The 13,874-nt window shown below is 34.4% G+C and overlaps 1 protein-coding gene across 3 annotated transcripts in view; it reads right to left on the bottom strand.

Moving 5' to 3' along the window:
• Positions 1-13,874, bottom strand: part of DIAPH2 (diaphanous related formin 2) — a 203,845-nt gene that overhangs the window by 81,044 nt on the left and 108,927 nt on the right. For all 3 annotated transcript variants that reach the window (XM_054075440.1, XM_054075441.1, XM_054075439.1), the window contains one exon: positions 636-801. In XM_054075440.1, the coding sequence (XP_053931415.1) occupies positions 636-801 (166 nt within the window). The remainder of the gene's footprint in view (positions 1-635; positions 802-13,874) is intronic.

The following is a 13,874-nucleotide window of genomic DNA, read 5'->3' as shown; positions in this document are numbered from 1 at the left end:
TAGAGCTACAATGTGACATTCTAAGCATCTGTTTTCCCTGTACACTTCCTATGGTGCAGCTAATTATGGCTCTCAGACAGCCACAAGGAAAGATGACATTAAACCCATTAAAAAACTTATTTGTTTAAAAAGAAATCTTAAATTCCTTCATAAAAAAGCCATACTCTGACATCAACCACACTGCATGACTGTAAATTGTAATGTTAGCATCTAAGTGAACTTCATGAGTTCTGTCAGCAATACAGAGCTCATCTTGAATGTGTCAGCCTCAGCACCACTAAGGCATCAGACAGCTTCTACCACAACACGATTGCAGACGTGTCCACTTAGGTCTTGATTTTAACACATTTTTCAGTTTCACGCCTGCCTGTTGTGTGTCAACCAATAGGCAACTTTTTTAAGAGAGAAAAACTATTTTCTTGTTCTCCATATGTCTCAACCACGTTGACAGTCGAGTTTGCAAATTACAAACTGGAGGATGATAGATATCAGTGACCAAAATCCAAATAATTCGGAAATATTCATCCGATTACAACATACAATTAACTATAACATGAGAAGCAGAGAAGACTAAAAAAAAAAAAGGGAGAAATACAAAACAAGAACACGTATAGAGTTATGCAGACATTACTCACCAAAAACAGAGTTCTGAAGTTGCTCAGATCGCCGAAGAATTCTTCTATGCTTATTGCTTTGGGATCAAAGGTAAAGTATTCTCCCAAATTTTCATACAATTTAGTCATGTTGTTGTGCATGTTGGACAATTTCTCATATTGCTCTCGGGCACTTTCAGCAAAGCTGTGAGGTTTTGTCAAGGAAAGTGATTTGTATATAATTCAATCTAATAGCATTAAAAAAAAAAATACAAACTCAGAACAAAGGTTAGTTAAAACTGGAAAATTTGCTAATGTTGTCTTGCTTTCAAATACGACATTTTTGTGCATGAATCTTTACATGTTTGCAAGCTCATACCAACCTGAAGTAGCAGCATACTTGTCCACTGAATGATCCCTACCCAAGAGTGAAGATACGCCACTATAAGACTACACAACTGACTTAATAAAATTTCCAAGTATCTTAGACATTTTTCTTCTAAGAAATTTAATTTTTGAAAATACATTCTAAGAAAAGCCATTCTGAAAACTAGCTTGTGGTGAGAATTTAACTACCACGCAGCACTCTGTTTAAGCCATGTGATTTCCCCCATACCATATATTTACATATTTTACATGTAGAATTTGCACTGTACCTATCAGTAAGACAATACACTATGTCATCTACCTTTCTTGGCCTTTTATTATAGATCTGTCTTCTTTGTGGACTCTTTAGTGCCTCGTCACAGAGCTCAACACAGCCCTCAAGCTTCCTGTACCAGGTGCCCTTATTTGTGGCACGCTCTCAAATATGTGATTTTACAGAACTTAGAAAAATGAAGCGTACACCCACCTGCTCTGGTTAATTGACACAAACAGCCTTGAAAAATAAGTAGCCAGAAAACCACCATGGAACAACAGTGTTTCTTTTTTTTCTATTTAGAAAGTATGGAAGTCTAGAAATGAAACTGAGATTGACTTTCATCCCAACAGACATCATTAAAAGTTGGGCATAATCTTTTAAATAGAAAAATGTGGCATTTTTTTCCCATATATGAAGAAAATATTTTTGGAACCATTTATTTGCAAATAGAGGAAGGGTGTAAGCTACTAAGGGAAATATTAGTTTGCCTTGAAGCAAGTAAGTTTCATTCACTCTGCTGTTCTCTTCTGTTGCAGTTGTTTATATCCACAAAGATACAAAGTCCCAAATCACTGTTAAAAAAGCAGCTAGTACACAATTAAACTAGTTCTGCTGATACTGAATTGTAGCTGATGAAAGTGTTGTGCTGTACATATCAAAACCCAAGAACAAAAGACACAAGTTATTCCCTGAACTACAAAAATCATGCAGCCTGGCTCCCTGCGGCTTCTACTTGTAACAACTCTCTTCCATGTGGATTCTGATCCTTAATACAGCAGAGCTCACGCTGCAACCTTTCCCCACGCTGGAGTCTCTACTTCGAGATTTTGAGTAATTAGAAATGTGATGCTAGGCAGTCTCAGAGATCCCCATCTCTTTGCAAAACAACAAACAACCTGGAAACTAATAGGAAGAGAGACACTAAGGGAAACTCAGTTTTGAGATTAGACTAAACTTAAAAACGATTCTCAGAATATAGTCAACAAATTGCAGAATAAAGAAAGGAAATGCAGGTAGATAATCTATCCCTAACATTGCTATAGTGTTTGGATACTGTTGAGCACTACAAAGGCTGTCATTTCACAACCTACATGCAGGATTAACAAGGCTGAAAATATCCTCCACTAGAAAGAGGTCTATATTTTCCCTTGGATTTTCCTGCATTAATAGGAGGGTACACAAATAGTATTTTTAAAACTGGTTATTAAAAGTATGATTAAAACCTTCATATGGTGTAAACGTTCATCCTAAACAAACTTATTTTCCAAGCAATTCTCTCTCTTCAATTAAAGGAAAAAGCTGTGTTGTTTTGTTAGCTTATAATGTCCATTTAGAATGGGAAAAAAACCCTAACAATATGATGGATCCTGGTATATAAATAGACTTTGAAACAGTAATGTCTACCTAGATAGTTTCATACCAGTACAAACCTATTATACCAGTAATACCTACATTTTCAGTATACTTAAATTAAGTTTAACCTGCTTGGTTAGAATTTCAAGCTTGGGCTGTCAAATCACTCATCTTAATACAAGACAAACTTGGTATAGTTCAGACTTCAATGACATTTAACTGTACAAAAGGAAATGAAAGTTTAATGGCAAGAATACATTAAATAGGTAATAGTGTCACATTGCTGAATTATTGAGCACAGTCTAGAAATTTTAGAAAAACATGCATTGCCTCAAAGTCAGCAGACTGCCATCTGGAACAACTCACCAAAAACACTAAGAAAAAGAAATAGACAGGTATAGAATTATACAAATTGTATCTGGCTCCTTTAAATCTACATATTATATGCCATATTACATTATATTAAAATGGAATCCCAAATTAATATACTAAAAATGACTGGAAAGTCTTAAATAAAATAAAAGAAAAACTTATAAACATTTCAGATCTGGAATTAATGCTTTGAAACAAAGCTCCCAGAGTCAAATTCTCCATTCAGGCTGCATATTCAATGTGAGAAACAAACACAGCAAGCATTAAAAAAAGAAAGAAACAATACTGCTACTGAAGCCAAAACATATTTTAAAGTGACATTGTGGAAACACGGTAATTTCAACATTATTATGGTTTATCTAATAAGTATCAATCTGCAAATAAGAAACACCATTAACAGACCAATTGTAAGACAAAAGAATGTCGGTAAGACAGATGATTATGATGAGCAAAGAGAGCATTTGAACTATTCTTAATCTTGAAGGTGGAGTCCCTGCTGTAGATACAAAGGCTTCCAGGTCATATACCATTCCACATTAACAAAGTTACTTTGTCACACTCTATATGCTTCATACAATCTTATAAAATTTTAGTAACTTGAAACATCATCTCCAAATGTACTACAAGTCACTCCAAAGACAAGTCAATACAGTAAATGCAGAGGAGGAAAGCCGTACTTGTCAACGCTATCTCATGAAAAAAACATTACTGAAAAAATCTAAGCTATTAAAACTTTGCATAATGGAAACACTTAATGCCAACAGTTTTCATTAACATAGATTGAAGATTTAATAGGTGTTGATTTAAAACTGTAAACAAGGTTTCATTCTTAGCATTCTGAATCAAAACAAAAAAAATCACAGAACTAAGTGTAAAAACGATTGTTCACCTAAGAGAAATTACTTTATTCACTACAAGCTTGTTTTTCCACATGAATGCATTTTTTAGTTTCTTTCATAACCATAAGAAAATACTAAACCAAGAGTTTACTATAAATACTGTTACTGACAAACAAACAAATAAAACCCAAAAGCACCAAAAAGACACTTGGAAGCATTTTTCCATCATTGATACTACACCCACCTCCCCAAGTTCCACATAAACCAATAAAAATGGCTTTCTAAACGTGAATACGTGAAGAGTTATTGCTTTACTAAGATTAGGAAATACACCACTGCAACAATAACAGAACCATATCTAATTACCATCGAGGTGACTTTGTACCCAATAATCCTTACTGCATTTTTGAAACACTTATTGTAGTGGTTACCAGGTAAAGGAAAGCTTATGCCCTTCAGTCCATTTGCTTTTTTCTTCTTAATACTGCTGCAGAAGGCAACTAGACAAAACTACTCTGAGATTTTCTACATGTCAAGTTTGCCTTTCTGAAAAAGTATTATTTCAGTCCAAAATTTGCAGGTGCCTTCCAAAAGCACTATCCTGTTTCACTGGATTCAATACATGACCCTGAGATGAATGAATGAATCAATCAATCACTGGTCAGTAATTGGTAACAAAAAGTTCACAATCTATGCTTTACCATGCAATCCATTAAAATTCTCTGTACACCTGCTGCTAAATAATGCTAAAGAAAATCAAAAAGCAAATGAACAACAAAAGAAAACAGCTTTTAAACTACAACGATACAGGTAAATGCAAGTCATTCACTGCCATTATCCTTATAACGTTATAATAACGTTATATATATAATTATATATAATATATATATATATATAATATATATATATAATATATATATAATTAACTTCTCTTGCTAAATTTCAGTTATCTACTAATTCTACTTTCCCCCGTTTCTTCTTGCTGTCTAAAAAAGAAAAAAAAGAAGCTGGTAAACTTCTACACTTGTTTTTTCCCCTTTTTTGAAAAGGATATTGTTTATGTGTTTGCATTACAGCTGCCAACTTAAGCTTCCATCCGGTTCTGTTGTTTACTTGACAATGACCCCCACAAGGAAGGGAAAAAATGTTTAGGAACACACTATTCTCACTGCAAAAATCCTAAGCGCAGTGGCAGTGTCAGAATACAGGTAAATATTAGTACGGCCGTATAACGTCAGCTGTAATGACTGAAAATATCTTTTCTCTAAGTCAGTCAATGAGTTTTTACGCTTTGAAATATCACCAGATGACTACAGTCTGCTGGCATTTGAATGCAAAGCCTAAATTAATTCACTTAATTAAGCAAGCAGTGGATATAAATGTTACCATGACACTACGCCACCACACCATGGGAGAGATCAAGAATCCCAAATTACTATCAACAGCAGAATTAAAATCTTCATGTCCACATTAGGACCACAACCACGGTACAGCCATGTTTTCTACTGGTTTCTTCCATGTATGTAAAGAGATGAGAAAAAAAGATCAGAGAAATCAAGGTGAAAGACTGAAAACCTTCTGGAGGGCAAGTCATCAATTCTACCATAACATCTGCTATGAATTTCACATCTCTGTATCAATAACTTGAATAACAGAGTTAATAAAGTATGTGAACACACAAAAAACTCACTTGCCCCAAGGCAACACCTATTACTGTCAGCATTTACAAAGAAAAGGAAAGTCAACACTGACAGCTTGGCATTCATCAACAACAAATATGCCACGGGAGAAAGAACATTGGTAATTCAACTATAATTATGAAAAACAGCAGTTAAGGAGGCCCCTCTCCAGGGCACACAGTAACTATAAAAATGGAGCGTAAAGGATGTTGACTACAGGTCTGAAACAGGAAAACAAAAGGACCAGAGTTGATGCTTTTTGTAGTTGATGCTTCCTCAAGAAGCAGCAAGAACACTCTGCGAAAAACAAGGAGATAGCTGCCAGAAACTTCTTAACGCTTCCCAAAAGCATTTCAAAGACTGAATAGAAATGTTTTGACACGTCCTTCTAGCTATTGGTTACGGGATGCTGAGAACAGGTGAAAGCAGCATTCCATTGGGAAAGTTTTTCATGTAATGATTCTCAAAAGTTTGTGCTGACACAATAAAAAAAAATAAGAAAGAAGCAGCTGGCATTATGGTCTAGATGGATTAACTCCTAGCAGAGAGCAAAACCACAAGGACAAAAAAAAATAAAGGCCCACTGGGAACAGAGATGGAAGATGTTTATAAACATACTTAACCTAGAGGGAAAGAATCAATGTGTTTAGCATATTATATAAATTAGCACTATACTGAGGCAAAAAATAACCAGCCTGGGTTTTTCTAGGAGTCCACAAAGCAATGTCACATAAACTTTATTTACTTAAGTATCTGATCTACTTATGTTTCAGTTAACTTCTGTTTTACTGAATGTATCAAGGCTTCTTATTTCACTATACACACTGATCCTAATATTCATGACAGACAAACTGTTCTCAAAAGACAGCACAGCATCAATTGTAAGACAGAAACACGGCTTCATTATAAACCTCTCTATGACTTCCTTCAATTTTGTCCACATCAGTCTTTTTAGGCACATTTATTTTGTTTCTACAGTTAAGATTTTATATGACACGCTGGTTTTAGATAAAAATTACAGTGAATCATAACTTTGAATTTAAAATAGGAAAACTGGTAATCCATTTACTATTTCCAATGCAAATAACTTTTTTTAAATAAATCTTTTTTGAAAAATGGTCAGTTTCGTTAGTTTTAAGTTGCATGTGGACAAATCTGCATTGAGGAGTGCAAAACGTCCATGTGAACTATGTCATCAGGCAATGATAAAGCTTTGAGCCTTCATAATCCTAAATACTGCAAGATTGAAAATATACACGTCAACGTGTATTCTTTCGTGTTTTACTGAATTTACAATTTGAAATAATTTATTATTTTGTTCGCTATTCCAAAATCTCGACAACTCATTTACTGCTCTGAAAACTGACAATTTCCATCAGAATGTTCTGTCTCAGATAATACAGTTTAATTAAAACTGGCTTATTAAAATTTCCAAGGCAAATATGTCTCAATGTTCCTCTCCTGTCCTGAGCTGAACCACTGAATTAATGTCAGCAGTACTTGAAGCAGGAGGGAATATAACTGCATATCATAATGCTACCTTATTATTCTGGAGACACACATACACACTACAACTCTTTAAAGAGATAGATACATTTGGAATATCTGGAACAACTAAGATACCAACAGTTCATGTTTTGGTAAAATTACAACTTCATTATTAATCCAATGCAGAAACCATAAATGTTAATGGTATAAAACTAGTGTATTGCCTTTATTGTGTATTCTTCTATTTTGAAGAACATAAAAGTAACTTTTACTTCCGTTAACTAATTGTCAGTCAGCACAATCCATAACGTGTTACTGCAGACTCTGTGGGAAAATTAATAAAAATGCTGAAAAACTGTTTGTTCCAAAAGCTTGAAAATGAAATTGTTGCAGCACAAAATGATATAGTTGGGGAAGAACTAATTAGGCAGAAAGAATTATGAAAATAATCATACAACAGCTGATTTCTGTTTGTGTGCTTTTACGAAATATTAGATAAGACATACAAGAGCAGAATTAAACAAACATTTCTGACACCGTTCTTCAAAAATGTTGCATTTTGCCAATATCAAAGTGTGGATCACCAGATCTGCTTGCAAATTAACCTTATTCATAGGTGGCACTTGACATCCTCAGCAGTAGGAAATTACCATCAAGAGGAAATTAACTGTACAGTAGAGCAGGCAAGAAATAAGGGAACAAATAGAAGACTCTGCTTCTACAGGCGGGACTGCATTTAGGCGTAAGAGGACTTAAATAAAAATTCACAATTTAATTCATATTTGGCTATCTACATGCCCGAACTAAGTGTTGAGTAACAGCCAAGCTAACCTTAAATGGGTGACTGAGCACTGGAACAGGATGTCCAGAGAGATTATGGAATTATGGAGACACTCAGGAGCCATATGGACATGGTTCTGTAAGCCTGCTGGAGAGGGCCCTACCTGAGAAGGCGGTTGGACAAGATGTCCCTTACAACCTCAACCGTTCTGTGATTCTGGGAAATCGAAGTGAACAAGGCTTTGGGTGCTTTGTTTATATAGAATTTCAGCTTCAACATAAACCATCTCAAATAATTTCTCTAAACTGGATATACGATGCAAATCCATTCCATTGTAAAAAGCCTCAAATTTACAAGTTTTATACATTATACTTGACCTAAATATCACTTTTCCCACTCCAAGCATGCCAGAACTAAATCAGATTAAGAACTGAAAAGAAACGTGAAACATAAAGAACAAACCAGTTGTCAGAATTTTCATGATGACTATAAACACTGTTTTAAAATCACCTTGCAAAATTTTATTATCATTTATTATTATAATTTTATTATATTTAAACTTGTTTTTCAATGAAATGAGTTATTCTCATCATCATCAGAATTTTACAAGATACAAGTCAGCTAAAGCAAGTATAAGGGACAAATAATTGAGTTTATCTGCTCTGGGTTTTATTTAGCTTCCTATTTACACTCAAGCCAACCCACTGTCTAACTTAGCAAAAGAGAACCAAACCCATGTTTCACACTTATCCATGAAAATAATGTAATCTCTTGACATGATCAACTAAAATTAAAACTAAGACTGCTTGTTAATCTGTTGCCATGCACCATTCACAGAGTAAAACACTTCCCACAGGTACATTATCTGCAACTAATACTACAGAAATACACTTCAATAAAAAAAGCAAATATTTTTGTAATGATTTCCAAATGACTACCAGTATGTGTGAAAATTCACTGAAAATACTTTACCATACAAACTGCATTCTGTCATTTCAAAACTACAGCACACCACTTCAGAGCAGGAGTTTGGATCAAGGAACTGCCAAACTAGGCAAAAAAATATATAGCTTATATAGCTTGAAGAGAAATTTTCAACGGCAACATCATGTTTAACCACGTTCCAGTGCTCTTGGTTTCTAATCTCCAATCTCATTCACAATAGAGCATTCTTTGAATTGAACTGAAGAAACACAAACAGAACTCAGCAGCTGAAGACTGAAATTCAGCTTTAAGAACAGTCATTTACAGTGATAGCTTTATTTTCACCTGCTATCAGTATGTAAACAGATGCTAACAATTTTATCATTCATACTACATACATAATGTATCTCTGTAACTACACAGAAGACAAGACTTCTGGAGCATACGGAGATAATTATGAAACACAATTATATACCTAATCTTCCCCTCCTGTTGAAACCATTTGTTTTTGTGAAAAAAAAATAAAAATAAAAAGATGCAGAAATCTTCTTTACAGTAAGTCTCAGCTACCCAAATTAGAAGCTAAAGAAACCAAGACCCACAGAAGGAGCCCCATTTCACAATTGTTTACACAAAACGAGATACTTCTACAGAACTTCAAGATTCACTAGTAAAACAGTCATAAAAAGCTCAGTGTGAGAATCCCTTTCCAATTACAAAGCAAATTACCTCATCAAGCAGAATTTGACAGAAAACCCACAAAAAACCTCACACAAGAACAGTTGCTTCTCAGCCACCACACAGCAAAGAGAAGTCTGGTTTCTGTCCCTGGTCTTCACTATATTAGCACCTAAAGAAGACATTAACTACCAGAATAATATAATACAACTGCATTCACTGCATAGAGACACTATTGCAGTGTTTGGGTTCATGAAAATGAAGCACGGAAAGAAAATAACCACCTGATAACAGCGGTAGCTGTGACCTTGTTCTTCTCTCCAAATTGCCAAATCACGCTTAAGTTCATGTTAATTAAGATGAGGTTTTCTAACTTCTCCCTAAATGGCCATAAAACTTTCACCATGATAAAATCTAGGAATGTCTGTCAATATTTACTTACTGCTAGCTCTAAGCAATCATATCAATTCCTAATTTTCATGCATTGAAATTTCTCAATAATGCAACGACCACGTCCATAGATTCTACATACACCACTTCACTATGCACAAGAGAAAGCTTATGTCAACATAATTTCAACGCTGCCTTTTTATTTATACTACTGTTAATCAGGATGCAAAGATCAGTGCTCATTTCTCCAAAAATCCCATAGGAGCTCTCCGGGCAAAAACTGATAAACAAGGGCCTATTTTATAAAATATTCAGTCCAAGGAACAAAGCTCCACAGGCTGTTTCTTAAATTGGTTTATATTGGAAATGTCTGCTCAAAGACTTACAATGCCGATTTAGAATTTTCCTGTGGTAGCATGTACAAGAAAACTTTAAAAATAAATAAAAGCACTCAGGTCTTCAAATAGAACACATAAAAGGCAGCATTTAAAAAGCTACAAGCTAGAGAAAAGGGAAGACCTTGACTATCTTAAATAAAAATTATTTTTAAAGTTAGAAAACCTCCAGAATTACAGCTAAGTATGAACATAAATTAACCTAAAACCTTATTTTTCACCTTCAGAGAAAAAGACCGGTGACGACTTCAGAAATCAAGTATTTTTTTCTCTAACAGGAAAACAATCCCCATGTCCATACTCCAATTTTTAACAGAAGACAGAAAGATCAAAACAATTTCTAAAAAGTCTAGTACTCCTGAAAGCAAAGCAAACCTTTCATCTTGGCAAAAATAAAGCTTTATTTCCACTGATGAAGTCACCAGAATTTTGAAACTTCTTTTGCAAAAACACGCTGAGAGGAATTGAATTTACTGACATTCCCCGACGGGTGAAAAACATCCTTTTAAGAGAATAGCAAAATGCCATACGTGAATGAAAGAGGTGGATTATTTAGCTTCATTTGTTATGAAATGGAAGTTGAGAGAGCTGTTAAAAAAAAAGGAGAAAGATTATACCAGATAAAAAAATGAAAGCGACACATGCAGGTACAGATATAACTGCAGACTCGGTCTATGTTAGTTATGCATTTCATGATGTTCCCTCACAGTTCTTAAGCCTCTGTAGACCTACAGCACGTAGGTCAACGTAACAATGGCATGAAGAGGGGATGACTGATGGGAGTGCTAAAACAGGAATAGGAGAAGATGATGGGACAGAAGGAAACCAGAACCAGTCGTTTAAAATCACAGAACAATGTAAACAACTATCCAGTTTATTATTCCAGCTCAGTAATGCTTTACAGGTTATGCTCCTATATTTGCACAAAACTCACAGATCTTCGCTCAGATCCTTCCAAATCATCGATCATATTTTTGCCCAGCATCCCACATTAAGAAGTCTGAAAAGCAGTCATTCCCTATGTACTTGATACAGGTGCTTTTCCAGCACCTTTTAGCACAGAAATCATCTCGTTCTTGACTTGGTTCTCATTTGTTATTTTTGTGAAAATAATTTAAAGAATATGAATAGAGTTGTTTGTAGCCTTTTCAAACTCAAATCTATCTCCTTTTTTTTTGTGGTGGTGGTGGCAAACAATTAATTATAATCACTATTCATGCATTAATTAGAAAGCAACACTGAAGACATGATAGTCAAGAATATATCAAACAAAATGTTACAACAGTAATGGATTTCTAGCATACCTTCCCTGGAGAACAATTACACTAAAATCTGTTCAGATGAATAAAAACAACTTAAATGCAGCTAGTACAAACAAAATGATTCTGCAAAATTTGTTTTGCACGTCATATTAAAATCAATTAATGTGACTGTTTCAAACAACACAAAGCATTGACAATGTTCTAACAACAATGAAAATGAATTAGTTGTTGATACCTATTTCAGCAAAGCCACGGTAAGGTAGCCACTGTTAGAAATATTATATTAGCCTTTAGAACAAACTGAGATGCCTTAAATAATCATTACAGCTTTGTGTGCCCTAAATCTTTCAGAGAAACTGCAACCACATCCACTTTCTCTTTGATCATGCAGTTTTTCCTTACTTCATCTGGATTTAATTAAGAGAGGTATGTTTGAGCTGTCAGTCGTACCCTGTTTTAACAAGCTTCAATCAGCAGATCTGATGGGTACTTCATCTAGATAAAGCTTTTTGGTAAAGTGTGGGGAAGGAAAAGAGAAAAGACTTCTTCTATTTCCAGGTTTCCTTTAATGCAGCAATGTCAGAAGTCCTCATTTTCTTGTTTTCAGAAATCTCAAAAAGTTTAGATCATATATTTCAAGAGTTGTTCAAAATCAAGGAGGCAAAGGAATGAATTTATGTCACCTGATTAAAAAAACCCACAGAATAAATTTATTCAAATTGAGATTTCTTTAGTGCAAAATAACTGTCGTAATGAAGTGTTCAGAAATTCAAGCACAGAAGAAAATGAGAGCAAAAGGCTACATTCTAAAAGCGAGAGCCTAGTTTGCATACAAATAGTATTCCGAATACCAGTTGCATACTCAAAACCACACTTTGAGTAAAATGCACAATGTCCTTTCCCTCCTCTTTTCTGTCCAGATACGGTTACATATTTTTGGTATTAACTTTTTTTCCTAGCGATTATTTGCTAGGAGCTAACCACAACATCCACATAAATAACCTTGTCCCAAAGGCTGGGAATAAAACAAGGAAAAATCAGGAAAGTGAAGTAATCACTCATATTTCTATTTTAGCCAACAAAAACTGCAGGATATTTCTTCAACAAATACTCTGTTCAGACAGAAAAGCAAAGAGCAGAATCACAAGGCACTCAGGATCCGATATGAAAGTTTCTGATACTCAGACGCACATTTAGAAAAAAATAGTACACTGCCATGATAACAGATAACTCCCCTTCCAAAATTTTTATTATCTTTTTCTTCTGGAAGAGTCAAGAAGGGCAGAGGGCAAAAATCTGTTCCATCAACACTTGATTTTTATAAAACAATGTCTTATGACAGTTCAATTTTGATATCTAGTGCTGCAGCTCCACAGATTTATTGTGTCTGCCTTCAATTTCAGATATTTTAAAATAAGGATACAGCAATTAGAAAATCATTCTCTAAGAGATTAGCATTCTAGCAGTGCAAAATTCTTCACAAAAACAGTCTTTCGATGATCTGGACAATTTGGTTTAATATAGACTTAAGGATGAAAGCATAGGTTCCAGTAGGTAATTATTCACAATCAAGAAGCCTTTAGATTTCTATGTATATAAGTAGATTTCTGTTCACAGAGTTTTATTCTTTAGAATTTCCTAAGCAATCAGACTTCTCCTCCTATACGATTTTTCTATGCTTCTGTGTAGATTACTGTCAAAAATATTTCCCCTCACTAGTTAGTCAACATATGCTCTAAAAAAGCATTTCAGCAACTTTATAACACTGTTCTCCCTTCTTGTATAAAATCTTTTTCAGTACTAGCTTTGGAGCACAATTCTAAATGAAGTCTTCTAAATGCAGAACAGAATAGAGCTCCCTCATGTGGTACATAAAAATAATCTCCGGGATTAAAGCAAAAAATCCAACACAAATCTACAGTCAAGTAGCTGGACTCAAACAGAAAATGAACAAAAGATGATACAATGAAATTTACACTGTGTGGTTATTTTAATATATAAAAATTGAAAAAATAAGCTATTTGAACTTGTTCATTGCCACATAGGTATCTGTGGTGTATAATCAGGACTCCCCATTTGTAACATGTTTCAAATTCTTCCTTTACACCCCTATTCACAGGATTTATGGTAGAGCCCAAAGTGAAAGAAATCAGTATAATCTGAAATCCCATCACAACAGGTCTTCCCTTCCTGAAAAGAAATAAAGATCTGAAGCTAGAAATATACGGTCAGAAAGAGAACTGATAATCTGCTTTGCATAACACCATTTTCATTTAGAATGTTCCACACTTCTTGTATTTTTAAATAGCAACTTTATGAAAACTGTTCCTTAGTCCAGACCAATTAAAAATCGAAGGATCATTTTCCAAAGGAATTTGTCATTTCTTTTACTGACACCAAATAGTTGTAAGAGAAATGAACATTATGCATTAGAACATGATTTTCAAGTTAGAAGTAATGATTACACCTATACAGTT

Source organism: Cuculus canorus, chromosome 10, assembly GCF_017976375.1.
Source record: "Cuculus canorus isolate bCucCan1 chromosome 10, bCucCan1.pri, whole genome shotgun sequence".
NCBI classification, from domain to species: domain Eukaryota; kingdom Metazoa; phylum Chordata; class Aves; order Cuculiformes; family Cuculidae; genus Cuculus; species Cuculus canorus.
This window is presented reverse-complemented; position numbering and strand designations above follow the sequence as displayed.